Below are 19,707 nucleotides of genomic sequence, written 5' to 3' on the forward strand. Positions count from 1 at the left end.
GAACAGCAGCCAGACTATGCAGTTTTCAGGAGGCACTGACCCCAGCCACCTTTAGAAAAGGGCACCCAAGGAACAGCAGTGAAGGGCCAGGACTTCCAAGGAGATCCATAAGATTCAGGATTTAAATGGCTGAAGGGCTGAGAGTGCCAGGGCTGATGAGAAGCAGCCAAAGGAGATGAAACCTGAGAGGGCAGGATTGAGGAAATAGGGAAAAGGATCCAAAAGCTGGGACCCTCCACCTGGAGCCGAGGGGAAGGACAGTACAAAAGGCACTAAAGAAAGGAGTGAGAAGTGGAGGGAAAAAGGTAAAACAGAGAGAAAGAAAAAGAAGAGGAGCAAAGAAGTCCTGATAGGGAAGAGCAGAAAAATGGAAGATCCTGGCAGCTCACCCTCTCCGAGGGAGTACACCTTGAAGCCGGACACTTTCTTGGCCAGGACGGACTTGGGCAGGTTGAGGAGGGCAGGGTTGTAGACGGGGAAATCATGGTAATACTTCTCCAGGATCCACACTGCCACACGCTGGATGCTGTGGGGGAGATGGGAAGGGAAGGGAAGGGAAGGAAGAGAGGGAAGGGAAGGGAAGGGAAAGGAAAGGGGGGAAGGGAGAACACAGGGGAGAGGGAGGGGGAAGGAGGTAAGGGGAACATTCATGGTCACCTCCACTACCAGACATAAACAAAGGTGTCCAGAGGGAGGGACACATCAGGGCAGGATATTAAAACAAGAAAGAACAAAGGATGGGGAGAAGTTGCTTCTGACAAGCCCAGCTTAAGGAAGCCACCCTGAGGTCTCTCCCCCTTGGTCTCCTTCCAGCCTCCAGATCAGAGCCCTTTTCCTGGCCAGGCTGTGACAGTCATCTAGTTCCACACTTAAAGTCTATATAAGTGGGACCTTCTATGAGCTGCCACCAACAGCCTCTACTCATCAATGCCTTGGAATCTTGCTGGGCTGAGAAAATTTCCCAAGTAAGAGTTGGAAACCAACCAGCCTCTCATACTTGATCCTAAGGGACAATAAAATGGGAACTCCCAAGAACATTAGGGTCCAGGGCCAGGCTCAAGACTCAAGTTGCCAAGTTGCCAGATCTTTCTGGCAATGAAGTAGCTTTCTCATACATCCTGTCAAAACTACACACATACAGACAAAGACACATACACACACACATAAATGGACCCAAACAAATATACACACCCTTTCCCAAGTTAACTCATAAGCAGTGAACCACAGCCCTCTATTTTGGCCTCTCCTAATATAACCTTTTCAAAGTAACCTCCCTCTGCCTTACCCAGCTTCATTCATTTCACATTCACTGAGTCACCAGAAAGAATATGTTCTTGTGGCAGTCACAACCAAGGGAAATGTAAAAAGGATCCAAAGAAGCCATTGGCCCATATCCTTCTCCTACACAGAACTCCTCCCATCCCTTCTATTTCATCCCCACCTTCAGTACTCCATTTCCCCTACAAATTCTGCATGAATTCTCTCACCAAAATGCCTCAGCCTCACCATTCACATGCCCCGATCACTCCCTCAGTTCCAACACATTGTCCCTCCGCACTTCCAGCTATCCCCTGTGGCCTATCAACTGCTAGTGGATGTAGCCTTACACCCCAGGACCCCAGATAAAACTCATGCCCTCAGTCCCCCAGCATTCTTCTACTCCTTTACCCACCCTGCTCTAGAGGGTCTGCTCTAAAATTCTTTCCCATGCTAGTCTTCTCCCCCTGCCTTTTTATAACGCTGGTTCTAACCTAGTGTATCTCCTATTCCCCTCCCAGCCCATCTCACAGCCCTTAACCATCCTCGTGTTCTCACCCACTCACCCACACACACGTGCACGCACACCTGCCGTACCTGAGGTGGCCAACGTTGTAGAAGCGACTGGCCCCATCGGTGGAGCGCACGACTTTCAGAGTGAACTGAGGCTGCAGCTGGCGCAACTCCAACAGGACCACGGCGAGGTAGTGCACAAAGAGCAGGGCATCCACCAGGGAAACGGCAAACTGCACCACACCCTGATAGCTGCGCTCCCTCGCCTCCAAAATTCTAACCCCGTAGAAGAGCCAGTAGGAGACCACGAGCAGAAAGACGAGCACCATGAGTAAGGCGCGCAGCACGAAGACACGGGGCAGCGAAGCCTTGGGCCGGCGGAAAAACAAGGCCCAGCTGCCCAGCAGCAGGATGAGCAGCTTGAAGGCCACTGAGATGAAGAGTCCCTCGCACGCCGCCCCACACGGCTCCAGCTCTTCCCGCCACAGGAGCGGGGGCAGCAGGAGGAAGGCCAGCGGGGTGAGGAAGGAGAGCAGCGCCAGGGTAGCCCCAGCCACAACCCCCAGGTGACGGGAGCAGTCCAGGGGGACGCTGTCCTCCATGTCCTTGGCAATGCGTGTGAGGTCATCGTGGGAGATGCTGTGTTCCGAGGTGCCTGTCACCACTGTAGTTGTCTCACCCCAGTTATCATCCTTTGAGAGAAAGTGGAGAGGAACAAAGGGGGAAACGTGGGGGAGGGAAAGGACGACAGGAGAGAAGAAAAGAGGAAAAAGGGGGAGGAAGGATAAGGGAAAATCAGAAAGCAGAAAGAGGGAAGGAAGTTAATCAGCAAACATTCTGTTACTAAGTATTTATCAAGCACCTACCGGTATTCAACTGTATCAAGCTCCATAGTCAGAGAAATACAAAATAGCTTCTGTCCTTAAAGAACTTATAATGAAGAGAAAACAAAAATCACAAGCTCATGCATTGAAGAAATGGCTAAAATATTATGGTATATCATCATAAGGAAATATAATTGAGCCATACAAAATAATAAATATGATGCACTTAGTATTGCCACATAGAAGGTATTTAGTAAATGCTGACTGATTGGATCCAAAGAACTTGGATAGATGTACATTAAGTCATTAAAGTCTAACCTGAACAACCTACATGATGGCCATGATAATATAAAGAAAAACAGCTCCAAAAGACTATAAGAGGACTGAGGCTGAAACGTGCTTCTTGCTCTTTAAGAAAGAGGTACAGAATGAGACATGCATTTTTTAGGCATGACCCAAGGTACTGAATTATTTTCCATGATTATGCTAATTTGTTTTAAGTGAGCAATTTTACTGGGGGAAGGGATAACAGCTGTTTTTTTTTTTTTTTTTAATCAATGAAATGTTTTTAAAGTACATAGAGGGATGGGTTTTTTTTTTAATTTAAAGGACAACACAAACAAATGGAACAATTTTGTTTTAATGTGTTAAATTTAATACATACTATTAAAAAACTATGTATTATAGAAGCTTAAGGTTTCAATTCCAACCTCTTTTTTGATCCTTTTCCCCTGAATTATTGAATTGTTCATTAAGTTAATAATAATATTGTTTTTAATATAGCAACATATTTGGGAGCAGCTAGGTGGCACAGTGGATAGAGCACCATTCCTGAAGTCAGGAGGATCTGAGTTCAAATCTAGCCTCAGACACTTAATACTTCCTAGCTATGTGACCCTGGGCAAGTCATTTAACCTCAATTGCTAAAGCAAAAAAGATAATAACGTAGTTCAAAAGATCTATTGAGCTTTTTCCCTGCCACAGTCCTGCATGGTCAGCATCATAAATATCTTATCCCTATTTTGCAGATGAGGCAACTAAATTTCAGAGAAGCAAAGTTACTTTCTCATGATCACAGAGCTAGCAGGTGGCAGTAGATACCAAATACCAGATATCAAATGATACCTATTTTAGGTAAAGGTTGCTTTGTGATCTTTCCAACTCTGAAATCTTATGATTCTATCAAAAAGGAAAAAAAAATAATTCCCCTCCTGCAAAGCATCAGGATGTTAATTTGTAGTGGGGGGGTGAGGGATTTGGTGTGGAGTAATATGGTGGGAAGATCCCTGGGTATGGAGCATGAAGACCTGGATTCAAATCTCCTTCTTGACATTTCCTATATCTGTGACCTCAGAAAAAATCCCTTAACCTCCCTGAAAATCACTTGGAAACATAAGATCCCTTGTAGGAATATAAGGGACAAATATACCACTTTCATAACGACCTTCTCAATTCTCAGGATGCAGATCCTTAGATATTTGCATGTCCTCACACACTCTACTCCATGAGGCCAGCAGACCAAAAGGCAACACAGTCATTATTAAGCAAGTTCCCCAAGAAAATAAGTCTTGACCTTCCAGCCTCATCCACTGAATTTCTAACCTTCCCCTCTTCCTATTTTTTTCATCTGCTCTTAGTATCATATAATCAAGAACCCTGTCATAATGTCATTTGATAAGATGCCACCAGAGGGCTTCAGATTCTCCCCTACCCTCCTACTCACGGGATCTTCTTAGCCTCAGAATTTCAACTCTGCCATAAATATGACTATGAGCAGTATGGAAAAGGGGGGCAGGTCCCCACTGCAATGCCTATCCAGGATCCACTTTTTTGAAGCCCCCAATGAAAAAAGGACATAGTACAGGGTAGAAATAAACCCCAAAAACTCTGGTTGGAAGTCTGGGTTTGAATCCTTGCTCTCCTACTGATTATCTGTTTAACATTGAGTAAAACTCAAGACTTCTGAGTCTCAGTTTCCTCATCTATAAAATGAATAGACTGAATCAGATTACTCTGAAGGACCCTTACAGTTCTAAATCCTAAATTGGTAGCTTTTATTCTTCCAGAAATTTCTTCTACTTGGCATGGAACTCTGAAAGAGAATATTGATATTGCCATCTTAAGATTTTCCAAGCATTTTCTTTACAACATTTCCATAAAGTAGAGTTAACCCCAAATGTAAGTATCACCATTTTACAAAAGAATATTAGAGTCAGAGAGATTGTGACTTACCCCAAGGCCATCCAGAAAGAAACAGTAGATTCCCGTAGGGTCTTTCTCCTTATGCTACCTACCTACTGAATCTAAACTACCTGAACCTCAAGAGACTTAGGTCCCAGTTCTTAATCTACTACCAATTATGAATGAATGACTTTGGGACAGATCTATGCACTGAGATGGATGGACAAGGACTCTTCAGGTCACAGAAAAATAATACAGACAAAATGAAATAAAATAAGAAGCTAAAAGTCTCAAAAAAGATATTGAAGGCAGAATCTTAGGGACAGAAACCCAGATGAAATATAGAAATGAGGGGAAAACACTGAGAGGCAGAAAACTAGAAACAATCAAGAGTCAAAAGAGTCAGAGAGGAGAGTAAAAGAAGTAGGGAAGACACAGAGAGATAGGGAGACAGACAGAGATGGGGAGAGAGATGGCTACCCCACATTACTTAAGGAGCATATATATATCTGAATTTAATTTGAAAATGTATGCCTGGAAGTTTATATATGTATCACAGGAATTTGTGTTGACAAACTGGAGTATCCAGAAGGTCATGAGTGGTGTTTGTGCCCAAGTAGATTATGTCACTGTGTCTATAAGTAGTGACTAAAGTGCCACCTCCTACACGAGGCCTATCACAATCCCCCCAATTACTAGTGTCCTACCCATCAAAATTACTTTATAATTATTATGTATGACTTCATAGAGCTATAGACTTATAGCTAGAAGGCCATCCTCCCCCTCATTTTATAAATGTAGAAACCAAGGCTCAGAGAGTGCCCACGATCACATGGCTACAGGGCACCTGAGGCAAGATTTAAAAGCAAGGTGTCCTGATTCCCAGGCCAGGACTCTATCCACTCTACCAGAGCTGTCAACTCCCAAGAGTGAGCTAGAACCAGATGGAAATATAATTGGAAAATATGTAAAAATAATAATAAATAAAAATATAATAGAACACAGATAATGTTAATGTGTGGTTTTCGAAATCAATATTAAGCTGGTATAGATCTTTATATGCACATTAGTGGCTCCCATTATGTGGTTGTGATTCAGTTCATGTCCGATTCTTTGCAACCCTATTTGGAGTTTTCTTGGCAAAGGTTCTGTAATGGCTTGCATTTCCTTCTCCAATTCATTTTACAGATGAGGAAACTGAGCAGAGTTAAGTGACTTGTCCAGCTACTAAGTGTCTGAAGTCATATTTGAACTCAGACTTTCCAGACTCCAGGCCCAGAACCCTATTCACTTAGCTATCTAACTGACTTTTTTTTGTGGTTAGGAGTTGTTTCAGAAGTATTTTTTCCCCTGTAATTTTGTATACAGAAAGGTATATCTGACACCTTTTTTATACAGAATTTTAAGTTTATAGAGCACTTTATAAAAATTATCTCATATTTTATCCTCATACTGGGAGGTATGTATTAGTATTATATTTCATTTTATAGAAGAAGAGACTGAGCAGTTAAGTGACTTGCCCACATAGCTAGTAAGTATCTGCAACTGGGTCTTCCCGACTCCAATTACTTTACTGCAGCGTCTATTTAATAAATGCTTAGTGAATGAACAAAGTTCCATGAAGGCAGGGTCATTTTCATCCCTATACTCCAGCACAGAGAATCATGCCTTGAATAAGTACCTATATTCATAAATGTTTATTAAGTTTATTAAATCAAAAAAGAAAAAGTGGGAGATGGGAGACAAAATAGAGAAACAAGAGGAAGCAACTGTACAAGTGAGAATTGTCACTGGCCTGGCAGTCAAGAGACTTGTTTAACTTTTGCCTCAGACACTTCCTACGCAATAACAGGTTAACCATTTTTAAGATCGCTAGGTCAGAGTTACATAGGATCATAGATTTAAAGATGGGACCTTAGAGATTAAGTAATCCAAGCCCTTATTCTTACAGATGAGGTAAAGCAAGGCTTGTCTCAAGCCTGAGGCTTGAGATAAACCAACCACCATCCTGAGAGAGACTAGAGTTAGTCTCAGAAAGGGGCAATAAATGATAAGAGATGGGATTCTAAAACAGTTGCACCAACTGCATTTTCCTCACTTTTAAAATGAGGGGGCTGAATCGGATGATCTCTAAGGATAATTCTAGCTACAAAATTCTGCAATTAGAGAATCTCCTTCTCATGGCTTCTTACCCGTTCATCCCCTCTGGTTGATTCATTGTCCAGCAGGGGCTCCCCTGGTGCTTGTATTGTAACTGATTTGTCTCCTCGGCTTCCATCCCTGCTCTTGGAACGGTGTCTGTCCCGCCGGTCTCTGTGGTAAGAAGGGAAGGGAGCAGACATTAAAAGTCAAAGAGGACAAAATCACTATCACATTTGGGTCCACTCACACTTTACCTGCCCTCTTATCCTGACCAGCTGCCTTATCTGACTCCCCTCCCCAATCCCACTTCTACTTCAGAGAGATGCTTCTCTCTCCCTCCCTCCGTCTTCTTTTTCTTCTTCTTCTTCTCTCTCCCTTCTTCCCTCTTTCCCTTTCCCCCTCTCCCCTGTCAGTCTGTCTCTTTGTCTCTGTCTCTCTGTGTCTGTCTGTCTGTCTGTCTGTCTCTGTATCTATCTCTTCAAGTCCCCTGCTTCCCCCTCAGTGTCCATTACACTCACCTATGCTTCCGGGAGCTTCGGGAGTGGCCAGACTTGTAGGAGTAGCCAGAGTACTGGGACTCGGTGTCCATGGCCTCAGAGCGCCTTGCCTTGTAGCGCTCCAGGGCCGTGGGCTGGGGCCTCCTTGGGGGCCCCAAGGCCACTTCCTTGAGCTCTGGCTTCTTCAGGCCAAGAGGCACCTTCAAGAAGTCAACTGTCACCCTGAGGGACTCTATTTTGCTGGGCGGGTGGGTTCGTCTCAGAGAAAACCAAGCGGCACTCCTGACAGAAAGAAAGTAAAGTTAGGGTAAAAGATGGAGAATGGGAGACAGGCAATCAGGTCTCAAAGCTTCTGTCCTAACTCCTCAACTTGTGTTCTTTTCCTCAGAGAACTAAGAGGAGTTAGAGACCACTCGATTATGTACACAGGTATAAGAATACTCAGAGAGATATAGGGAAATAAGAATGACCCTAGATAGGATAGATCTGGTATTCAAAGCTTCAAGAAGGCTTTCTGAGTCCTTCCCACTGTTAGCATCTTTTTTCTCAGATTGTTTCCTATTTATTTTTATTAACAGACTCATTGATTCTCTCACTGAAACAAAGCAGCATAACAAATTATGTACAGAATGAGCCCCTCCACTTTCAATATCCCATCAAAGGATTAAGATTCAAGGAGAACCTCCAGACCTAGGAGTGGACAAAACCCAGCTCCAAAATCACACCATCAAATGCCCGCTGGTTATTACCATCTAGATGTCCCACAAGCATCTCAAACTCAACAAGTCCAAAACAAAGCTTGTATTCTTTCTGACTAAACCCTTCTTCCTAACTTCCCTCCTCATTCTTGTTGAGACACCACCATGCTTTCAGTCTCTTGAGTTCATTAAGCCAGTCTTCTCTCCTACTCTTCACTCTTCTTCACCTTGCCCCCCCAATACATCCAATTCAGTGGTCTAGTCAGTTCCACTTCACATCTCTTTCAGAAAGCTCTGAAGAACCACTTTGGCATGATACTGAGCAAGTCACAACTCTCAGCCTCCAGTTTTCTTCCCCAATATAAAATAAACTAAATCATTGTAAAGGTCCCTTCCAACTCTAAATCTATGATACTATGATTTCTTCTATCAGTGACTCCATTCCTCTTCTACACTCTCACTCACCATGCCCCTCAAGGAAAAAGCCAGAATAACTTTATGACAAGGTTTTTAAACTTTAGGTATGCTAGATAGAAAAAGTTCTTAAGGCACTAAGATTTGGATGAAGCAGAAGTGCCAGGAGATTCTTCCCTGGGGAATCAAGCCTTATCTGGAAGATTCCAGGATTGGGTGTCAAGTCAATGTTGTCCATTTACCAATGACCAGAAAAGGTGGGTTCCAAAGATATAATGGCTCCTGCTAATGACCGTATTATTCCTGTGAAGATCTGAAAGCAGTGTAGAATTAATAGAAACTCAGCAATCATCTAGTTCAATCCATACAAGAAATCAAGAATACCCTAAATAACATCTCCATCAACTATTCAGACAGCCTCCATTTCAAAAACTGATGAAACCACCAACTCCCCATTTTACTTTCTGAACATTTGTTAGGAGGCCTTTTCTTACAACCAGCCAACATCTGCCTCAGCAGCTTCTACTTTTTTGTTCATAATACTCTGAAGAAAGAAAGGAGAAGGAGGAGGAGAAAAAGGCAGAGGAAGAGGAAAAGAATGAGAAAGAGGAAGAAGAGAAGAAAGAAAAAAGAAAGCAGAAGTAGAAGAGGAAGAGGAAGAAAAAGAAGATGAAAAGAAGAAGGAAGAGGAGGAGGAGGAAGAAGAGGAGGAAGAGAAGAAATCTAATCTTTCTTCCATGTTGAAGAATTTCAAACAAATAAAAATAGTCATTGTAACTCGGTCTTCTCCAAGTCTTCTCACCAAGCTAACCATCCCTAAGTTCCTTCTTCCACAGATTCTCATGCTGCATGAACTCAAAGCCTTCCAAATTCTGAGACTCCACCGCTGGACATAACTCTCCTTTATCAAATGTGTTGACTAAAATACTATATAAATACAGGCTTACAAAAATGATCTGATCATGGCATAGTAAAATGACTACTGCTTTCATTTGCTCTGAATGAAAATTAACTAGATACTGTGCTAGACACTGGAGATAGAAAGTAAAAATTCAATAGTATTTGCTTCCCAGAAGCTTACATTTTACATGAAAGTTATAACATGGACATAGAAAAGTAAATACAAAATCAGTTTAAGTTGGATAGAGGGCAAAAATATGTTGGTAAATATTTAACAACCAGCTCTCCATAAAAAAAAAAAAGTAGGCTAGACACACTTTTAAGTTTAACTGCATTAAGTCTTTCCCCATGACTTTAAATTTTTAAAGTCTAGGAAATCAACAAAAGAATTAATGAAGCCTTGATTGGAAGTTTTTTCAAGGTGTAAATGCTCACACTGAAAGTTTAATAATCTCTTTCCCAGGTAGGAACTGGCTCTAGCACACATCTGTTGAATATTCTTAGTCATCAGATGGTATCTGTCCTCTAGCTGTCTTCATTCTCTCCCTTCTTCCTATATATTTACTTACTTATCCCCTATACAAAGGATTGTATACAAAGTCATTTCTCTAGATCTCATTTCCTTAATGTCTCTACTTAGCACACCTAAAAACCAGCGTCCTGAGAAGGGTTTTTGGTTTGTTGGAGGGAATGAGGAGAGAGAAAAAGAGGAATAGAGTCACTGCTGCAGGGAATTATAGATGCAAAGATTCACAGCTGAAAGAGACCTTTGGAGACAGATATTTTGATCTAACCTCTTCTCTTTAAAGCAAGGAGCAAAATTGAGAAGTTTCATAGAAATAAAGTGATTTATTCGAGGCCACCCTGATACAGTGACAGAAACTGGATTTGGATCCACATTCTTTGATTCCAAATCCATTATTCCTTCCACTGCAGAACACTGCCTCCTGTAGGTGGGATCAGGAAGAGGCTGAAGGATTTAAAGCCCTGAGATGGTCAAGACCAAACTTTTCCCATTGTGAGATAAGTAGGTAGTACAGTAAATAGCTGGTCTTGGAGTCAAGAAGACTTTAAGTTCAAGCCCTGCCTATGATAAATGTCATTTAACTTCTCTGTGTCCCCAGGCAACTCTTTAAGACATTAAGTGGAAGAGAAACATTGGTTGGATAAGTGATTTCATCACTGGAAATTTCCTACACCCATGAAATTATAGGTCTGATCAAAAATTAAAAAAAAAAAAAAAAAGAAAAGAAAAGAGAGAGAGACCCAGTGAAGGACCAGTAATGGTAGAGCAGAAAATATCTGAATTTGGGTTTGTTTTTTTTTTTTTTCTGTTTGTTTTTTTTTATGGCAGCTCTTTGAAAATTGTGTAAGATTCATATATACAGCTTGATCCTACTCCTTCCTCCTGCCAGAGTGCCCAACACACCCCCATCCCAGTCCTTTTTTTAGGGAAAGGGAGAGATTTTTTTTTGGGGGGGAGGGTGTTTTTTATGGCAGCCCTTTGTAAATTACATAAGATTCATATACATAGCCTGCTCCTATTCCAGACACACTTTGCCTCCCCGTGCTAGGGTACCCAAGACATCTCAGGATCCCTCTCTTCTCCTACATCCCCAATCCTTCCTTTCCCTCTCATTCTTCCACTCTCCAAATCATGAATCCTCTGCTGAAAACCTTGTTAATTAGCCAATCCCTTGTGGCTCCCCATCCTTTGATATCAGAGCCTGGGGAAACAATCAATCACATTGCCCCCCATTAAAAACAAAAACCTTTGGGTTTGCCTGGGCTAACTTGTGTAAGAGATTTAGGAGGGGAATATTCACATATGGAATAAGGAATAAATAAAGCTGGTCATGAATCCCAAGTCCAAATAATGGCCTCCTACAGAATTACAATCTCCCTCTCAATATATCCTTAAATGATCTCGCCCAAACACAGGTATCTCATTTTGGGTCTACTGACCTTTCTTATTTTAGTCAAAACACATCAAGAAATAAGGACCAACAGATCTAGCATCAATGATTACCTATCTCTTCTGGGAAGGTCTGAGCAACTGCCATAGACTAGGACTGTGGCCAGCCCTGTATCCTTAACCGGGTCTGTTTTGCTTCTCACACAATAATTGGCCTATTTCTTGAAATACCTTTAATCCCTCCTCTCAACTGATCCCTATCATATCCATTCTTTAAGGCTGTGCTCAAGCATCACCTATTCTAGAAAGTCTTTTCTTATCATCCTAGCCTGCACTGAGTTCTCCGCTTGCTGAATTCGTATCGAGTCCTCCCCTTTTTCCTTACCTGCAAACTCACATCTCCAACTACCTTCAAATGACATTTCAAACTGAATACCCCAGAAATCTTAAACTCAACATATCTAAAACTGGAAATAACACAGGGAAGGCACTAGAATTAAGAGGGGCAGAGAAAGGCTTCCTGTAGCAAGGTGGGATTTTAGAGGAGACTTGAAGCCAGGAAGTAATATGTAGAAAGACCAGAAAGGGAATAAGGAACCAGGTTGTGAAGAGATTGAAATGCCAAACAAAGGAGTTTAAATTTGATCCTAAAGATAATAAAGAGCCACTGGAATTTATTCAGTAGGGAGATGACATGATCATACCTGCACTTTAGGAAAATCAGTTTGGTAGCTATGAGAGGATGTAGTGAAGAGGGGAGTGATTTTGAATCAGGGAGACCAAATAGGCTTTTGCAATTGAGAAGTATTAAGAGCTAGATTGAAATGGTTTGTGTATAAGTGAAAGGAGGGGGTGGATGAATGTAAGAGATGCTGTGGAGATGAATGATTTGGCAACCATGTTGGCTTAAAAATAGAACAATATCAAGAATTTTGTTTGATGACCTGATTTTGTTATCAGGTGAGTCATAAAAGAGATAGTGTTTGCAACTGTCATGGAGAATGTCCAGCATAGAGGCCAAATGGAGGATAGATTCCCCATAAATATTTTCCAAGGGCTCCTATTTTAGGATGAGACATCTTATAAGGCACTGACTGCTTTCCTACCAGGACATTAGGTCATCTTGTCCATTCTCCTTTTAACCAAATCAGAGACAAGAAGAGAAAGAGCATTGTGTTTTCAAAAATCTCTGAAGGAAAAAGGCAGTGTAGTGTGGTGGAATGAATATTGTCTCTGAATTCAGAGAAAATGGATTCGAATTATACAAATGACAGTTATGACCTGAGTAGCCTTAGGAAAATCACTTAACTTTGCTGAGACTCAGTTTCCTCATTTTTAAAATGAGGGAGCTGGACAAGAATATGGTATGGCTTCTTACAGTTTTTTATCCTATGAACCTCCTCTCAGAAACCCATTCTAGTGTGTTACACACTTGCCTAGCCCCCATGTCAGGAAACTCATCTACTAAGGTAAGTAAGGTTAATCTGTTCTTTCGATCTTACTTCCTACTTTGGAAGACTAAAACTCCATTTCACAAAAATGGGGATCTGTTGAAGGTGAGCAATTCACAAAGGAAAATGGCATATAATGATAGAAAAAAAAAAAAAGCTTCAAAAGATGATGGATGAATGGATTAAACCTAAGAAAGCTCTCTGTCTTGTACTTCAGTTCAGGTCAGGTTATCAGTCTTCCCATTAACCAAAAACATATTGTACTTTCCATATGGGCTCAAAGTAATTTTCTAGATAGAACCCAGGATTTCTGGATTATGTTAAAAATTTTCAGAATTGTGATTCAGTACTCTCTACTCCAGGCCATATAAACATGGGTTTCCAAGAACAATTTATTATTTCCCAATCAATAACTTGTCCTAAATTCCTTGAGGGCAAGGACTTTTATTCACTAAGTCACTGATTCATCTTTCACCAAACATATACTAAACATCAACTGTTTTCAAAACATTCTTTTAGTCCTCAAAAATTCTCAGTATCAGCATCTACCCTCTCTTCAGGTCATAGAATCAGCAGTACTCCTAAGCCTCACTAATTCTTACCCCTTATTCATCTTTTCTATCTTCTCTAGAACCTAGCTCTAGAAGCTATCCTTTCTCTCCTGAACCTTCACTCTTTCCCTCTCCACTGTCTTTCTTATCTGCTTCCAAATATGCTCAGATTCCCCCACTCAGGGAAAAAAAAAATCCCCACATAATACTATCCCATCTCTCTCCTTTCTTTCCAGACTAAACTTTTGGGGAAATTGTCTACATCTGAATCCTCTGTCCCCTCACTCCATATTTTCTCATCCCTTAGCTTATATGCTAAAACTGCTCTCGCAAAGGTTAACATGGAATAGAGCCCCTACTCTCCAGAACAACAGGTTTTTTTTTCAATGCTAATTCTTTTGACTGTTCTGTAGTTCTGGAGAGTTTTATTCCTTCTACTGGAAACTCTCTCATCTCATGGCTTGAAATATGTCACATACTTGACAGTTCTCCTAAATCTAATTACTCCTTTTCTGTGCCCTTTATTCATCTTCTTTCTTATCTCCTTAATGTGAGTATTCCCACAGATCTGCCATGTCCCAACCTTCCCTCCTATGACAATCTTACTCACTCCCAGGATATTACTTCCCACCTCTTTATGGATCATACTCTTCATATGCCCTTTGCTGAATTTGTTCCTGGATGAGAGAATTCAAGGAGCTATAAGCAAAAGTTTCAGAAAAAAAAAGTCAGAATCTAAACTGATAGGTGTATCTTTATGTTCCATAGAATAAATCCCAAAGAGGCCAAGAATATGCTTGTTTCTATGGCCCTAGGTGCCAGCAAGTGGCCTCCAAGGAAGCCTAGTAATTCAAATGATGAACTTTATCAAAAAGATATCTGATTGGTTTCAGGAAGGAGGAGGGAAAGGAAGAAGGGGAAAAAAAAACATTAAAAAAAAAAAAACCTTTATAGCATGTATTGGGGGGAAAATTAAAATATTATTTAAAAACATTTTTATCCATTTTCTGGTTGAACATTTTCAGGGCACATCTCTCCTTCTAATCCCTTAGATGAACTCAATTCATATGAGCATATCACAGTTGGGTCCATAGCGTGAAGCATCCCTAGTATCAAGATAAATTTTAAACATGTTCCATGCCTTAGCCCTCATTCTGATCACGGCCCCCATCAAAGGGAGAACCTACCATTGGTTGATCTTTATCTCTTCATGTTATTCCCCTAATACAGAAAAAAATCTTCAGTGGCTCCCTATCAACAGTTGCCTTTGTCTAGCACTCAAGGACTCCAATATCTGGAACTTCTTATATTTAAGTATTATCTCATTTTATTCACCTCCATAGGAGGAAACCATGTTTCCTGAAATACTGCCCACCTGCACTATCCCATCTATTTCTCTGTCTTTGCTCACATGGTACTAAGTGCCTAGAAAATGCACCCTCCTACCCGCTTTGGCTTTATCCATCCTTGAAAGCTCAAATGGTTCCTCGTCATCACAGCTTTCTAATATGGAAAAAAACCTGTGGGTTTCAAGATAGGGAACTTGAAATAAGGAGAAATGTAAGGAATCTGGGATCTATAGGACTTGGTAACTAACAAGGTATGAAATGTAGACATGAGTCACTAAAGATTTTCCAATAGACAATATTTTATGCAAAGCTCCATACATAAAAAAGGATTTGATTCAATACATTCCAACAAGTATTTATTATCCCTTTCCAGAACAAGGGAAGATACAAAGCTTAAAAAAGACTCTGTCTTTCCTCTCATAGAATTTGCTAAGTACACAAATAAAACTAACACAGAATATTACATGATAAGTACCACTTTGTTAGGAGTAAGAGACAAAGTAATGAGGGGATGTTACTTATAGAGGAGAAGACTCTAGGTTTCTAGATGGTATTAAAGAAAGAAAAATTAAAATAAAGAAAATTTTTAAATTTCAAAAATTTAAAAGCAATATTTGATTTGAGACTAAAAATAAATAGGAATTCAACAGACAAGGAAGGGACTACTTCATACATAGACAAAGGGTGTAAACAAAGGCAAGAAGCTGAGAAATCGCAGCACATTTAGGGGGCCGAGAATAAACCAGTTTGACTAGAGCATATAGCCTGAAGCACCTCCCCATGCTTTCTAACCCACTTCGCCCCCCCCCAGCCAATGCCAGTGTGTTGCACATAGCAAACACTTAATAAATTTGTGTTATCGATCAATCCAGATCTCCTAAAAAGTGAGACGAGATGAGCCACAGCTCAGGAGCAGACACATTCCAGGTCCTCAGAGACTACAGATCCCCAAGATTTGGTGGAACTTACTCAAATACACAGAAGTACGCCCTAGCCCAGATGCCTAACCACTCTGACAGATACATACTCACTGGCTAGAAAAGTCACTTCAGACACATGAAGAAGAGAGCGTGATGGGGTGGTGTTATCCCCATGGATAAATTTTTAAAACAGACATAGGGCCAGCCACCAGTACTCCCCCCTCCCCCTAGTCCTTTGTTCTTGCCTGTTCAGCCCACAGGCCCCTTCCCAGCCACCCACCTCTACCCCCTGCCTGGGGAACAGGCTCAGGCGTCCACCTCCTTCCCCAAGTTACTCTTAAAGAGACAGCAAGATCCATTTCCTTCTACCATCCCCACCACCCTCTGCACTAACTAACCTCCCTCCCTAAAATAGGACAGGGTACCTAGGAAAGACCCAAATACCACCCACCAAAGGTCACTGAAAGATCTAGGACAGAATCCAAAAGTCTAGGGCACCGGCTTGCTGCTTCCCCCAACACCCAACTAACTACCAACCCAGCCACAACAGAAAGGAAAAGGGAGGAGTCCTTCCCTATTTTATTTAGTCCCAGGGATTGGGCATTGGTGTCTCCAGGGTAGGCAGGATTCTCAGGAAAGGGGGTGGGGACAGGAGAGAGCAACAAGTGGGAATGTTGAAAGGGAGATGGGGAGGGAATTATGGGCTTGGGGCGGAGCAGGGAACTCGGAGGGATAAGAGGGGGCCTCTAAATTGGGAGTCCAATCCCTCCCCCAACCTATCTTCCTCTCCAAAAAAACCTAATTCTCTTCAACAGTCCATATGGGGTTAAAAGAAGGCCAGAAGGAGGGAAAAGATCCTTCACAAAAAGAGGGGTGCCCCCTCCCCCAAAGGTCTTTCACAAATAAAATTAATGGAATGTCTTAGCCTCATCCCGAGGGAGTTGGGGGGGGGAGGGTCTTTTGTCCCTGCTGCCCAGCTTCTCCCACATTGATCACCATAGCAACCAAAGCCCCCTGTTGCCTAGGTGATGGCAGCCAGGTCCTGGAACCCATACCCATCATCCAAAGCGAGAGGTTAGAAAGATGGGATAGGGGAGAGGTTAGGGAGAAGGGGAAAGAATGGGGTTTCTCCTTCTTCAACCCCAGCTTTTGTCTAGGCTCTGGGATCCGATTTCTCCAGGAAACAATTGGAGTAAAAGGCCCCAGAAAAAAAATAAGCCCGATGCTGTAGCTTCCCCCCACCCCAGACACATACACTTGGAAAGGAGTGCAGCCTTTGAAGCTGGAGGTATACAGGCAGAATTGGCCAAAACCCAAACCAACAACAGATCCTGCCCCATTCATCAGGTCATTCAGACCGGATGGAGCTTGGCCACCTGATTTCCAAGACAACACATACAGGGCACATGTGCAAGTACCCTCACTGCCCACACAAGAGTATAAACAACACCACAGGGGGCAGGCAAACAGAAGTGTAATGAATCAGGATTAGGACCATGATACCTCTCTCTCTCAATGATATCCAGTCCTGGTCCAATTAGCCCAGCTGAAGAGTACACAACAACAGATCATGGATAGAATAATCCAGGACTAAGATGCATTGCTCAAGGGGCCCAGATTATTCCATAAGAGAAGGCTGAACCTGGAAACTAAAACTTGGGACACTAAGTCCCAGCTCACTACCCATGTGCTATGTTACAAGCCAATTTGTCTTAATAAATAAATAAAATAAGAGGGCTAAACCTAAACGATCTCAAAAATCCATACTGGCTCTCCTATGTCCTATGGCATCCTTCATAAATTATCACAAAAAAGGGGACCCCATGACTTCTAATCTCCACTAAGGATAGGAATGGAGGAACTGAGATAATGTTGCAACAGGAAAAAGGCAGGACTTTCTGGAAACAAAAGCATAAGGGTCTGAAGTTAGAATCTTCTGGGACAGGAAATAGAGGTGTGCAGTAGTTTTTAAATGGAAAGTAATCCAAACATTGGAGATTAGGAGAGTTTAGTTCCTCCTGTAGGAAGCTCTGACATGAGCAAAATAATTTCATCAAGCTCCCTCCTACAGAACTATCTATGAAGCACATTCCAACAAGCAGGTCAGAGCTTGGACCCGACTCCCTACTCTGCCCACCACAAACATGTGTATACATGTAAACACTTATTTGTGTAAGCGTGTATATGTGTGTGTGTGTGTTGTGCACAGCGTATGCCCCAAACCTTCCCTAATAACTAGTTTTTTTTTTCCCCTGGCTCTAGCCTAACCCACCACAGGTCCCAGGATTACTCCCCCCTTCTGTTATTCCTCTTCATATACTTTACATTCCAGTCAAACTGATTCCCTTGCCTTCCCTCATCCTACATCTCACAATGTTCAAACATTTTGGGGCCCACCCCACCCCCATTTCATTCCAAAACACTCTCTCTTCTCCCTTCTACCTCTTCTTTAAATCTCTGGCTCAACTACTGCCACCTATTTACAAAGCCTTTCTCTGTAGTTTGTGCTTCTCTAACATCATTAAAATTCCACTTTGTATTTACTTATCTTTGTACATATTGTTTCCCTTCAGCAATATAAAAGCCACTTGGGGACAGGAATTATTTTCATTTTCATAGTGCCTGGCACAGAATAGGCATTTAATAAATGCTTGCTGAATTTGATTATTGATAATAAGTCACTCACTTATTAAATGATAAAGTCAAGGTTTGGATCTTTGTGTTCTAACTCCAAATTCATCATTCTTTCAACTTCATTCTGCTATCTAATAGTCCAAAATCCTCATTTTATAGATGATGGATCTGCACTCTGCTTTGAAGTCCCCAGTAAGACTGAGAAAGAGTAGAATGTAGAAGGGATACAGCTCCATCTTTGCTTTCACTAGACCAAAACTTCTAGACTTTAACCTCTAGAGCTTATAATTAACTCTTAAAAGTCATAGAGCCTAGGACAACCAGTCAGAGAATTATTAAACTGCATGTCCTAAATATGCAAAATGACCTCTGCTCTGGCTATTTTTTGGTGAAGTATGGTGGTCATTGGTGGTTGTCTTTACGTTAGTGGAGAAGTCACATCTCCCCTGACTATGGACATGTCACAATTCCTCTGAACTTCTCTCTCAAAGTCAAGCTAGCAATGAGGAGAGTTCTAGATCTATGACATTATGAGAAGAAAGTAGGGTTTTGTTTTTTGCCTAAGATTCTAGTCTAACTGTAATTAGTTCTCAGTAAGTTCATAGATATTATGAGCCAAGAGAAACTAGTAGAATGGGGCAATTGAGTTAACCGCACACTTCCACATCACTGACCAGGGTTATAGTAAGCCAAAAGTAATTTGAATTACTCTAGGACAATTCATATGATATAATAAAAAAATAATAATAGCCAGAATTTACACAGCACCTACTATGTTACAGGCATTGTGTTAAGTGTTTACTTCATTTGATGCCCATAACAGTACTGGGAAATAGCTGTTATCTCTGTCTGTTTGTCTGTCTGTTTGTCTGTCTCTCTCTCTCTCTCTCTCACACACACACACACACACACACACACACACACACACATTTTACAGTTAAGGTAACAGAAGCAAGTAGAAGTTAAATGACTTTAGAAGGTCACTCAGCTGGTAAGTTCTGAGACCACATGTCTTCCTAATTCAAAGCTCAGCTCTTTATTGCACCAGTTGCCTCTGAACAACTTTTGAATACTAAGGATAATAATTTTTAATAACTCTGAAAAAAATTTCTTTAACTTTGTCCTGGATAAATGGAAATGGGGTCCAAATATGGCCTTGGGAATAGAGGACATCAAAACACTTTCAGGATTTTGGCAGGGAAGAAGACCCCAGGGAATTCCTTGAGACTGCTTTTGACTTCCTAGCTGTTGTTACCTGCTTTTACATTCCTGGATTGCTTTTACCCTAAGGGTTGTTAGATATGTTTTTAATCAAAGGAATTGTGAGATTTAAATTCTCAGGCTCTGAATGATCCACTGAACCAAATATGTAAACATAAGAAAGGTAACAGAATAGAATGTTAAGAGTTAAAAAGGATTTAAGAAATTATCCAGACCAACATTTTTACCATACAAAGGAAG

General features: G+C 41.5%; 1 protein-coding gene across 2 annotated transcripts in view; it reads right to left on the minus strand.

The window, feature by feature from the left end:
• The window catches only part of VANGL2 (VANGL planar cell polarity protein 2), a 36,275-nt gene that overhangs the window by 7,709 nt on the left and 8,859 nt on the right, over nt 1-19,707 (minus strand). The window contains exons 2-5 of one of the 2 annotated variants that reach the window (XM_051993661.1): nt 7,436-7,696; nt 6,968-7,088; nt 1,855-2,462; nt 390-526 (exon numbers count right to left, since the gene is read on the minus strand). In XM_051993661.1, coding sequence (XP_051849621.1) covers nt 390-526; nt 1,855-2,462; nt 6,968-7,088; nt 7,436-7,506 — 937 coding nt within the window. In that variant the 5' untranslated portion in view covers nt 7,507-7,696. Of the gene's footprint in view, nt 1-361; nt 527-1,854; nt 2,463-6,967; nt 7,089-7,435; nt 7,697-19,707 lie in introns of those variants that run through there. The other variant, XM_051993662.1, reaches the window with a different exon arrangement.

This window comes from Antechinus flavipes, chromosome 4 (assembly GCF_016432865.1).
Source record: "Antechinus flavipes isolate AdamAnt ecotype Samford, QLD, Australia chromosome 4, AdamAnt_v2, whole genome shotgun sequence".
In the NCBI taxonomy this organism is placed as follows: domain Eukaryota; kingdom Metazoa; phylum Chordata; class Mammalia; order Dasyuromorphia; family Dasyuridae; genus Antechinus; species Antechinus flavipes.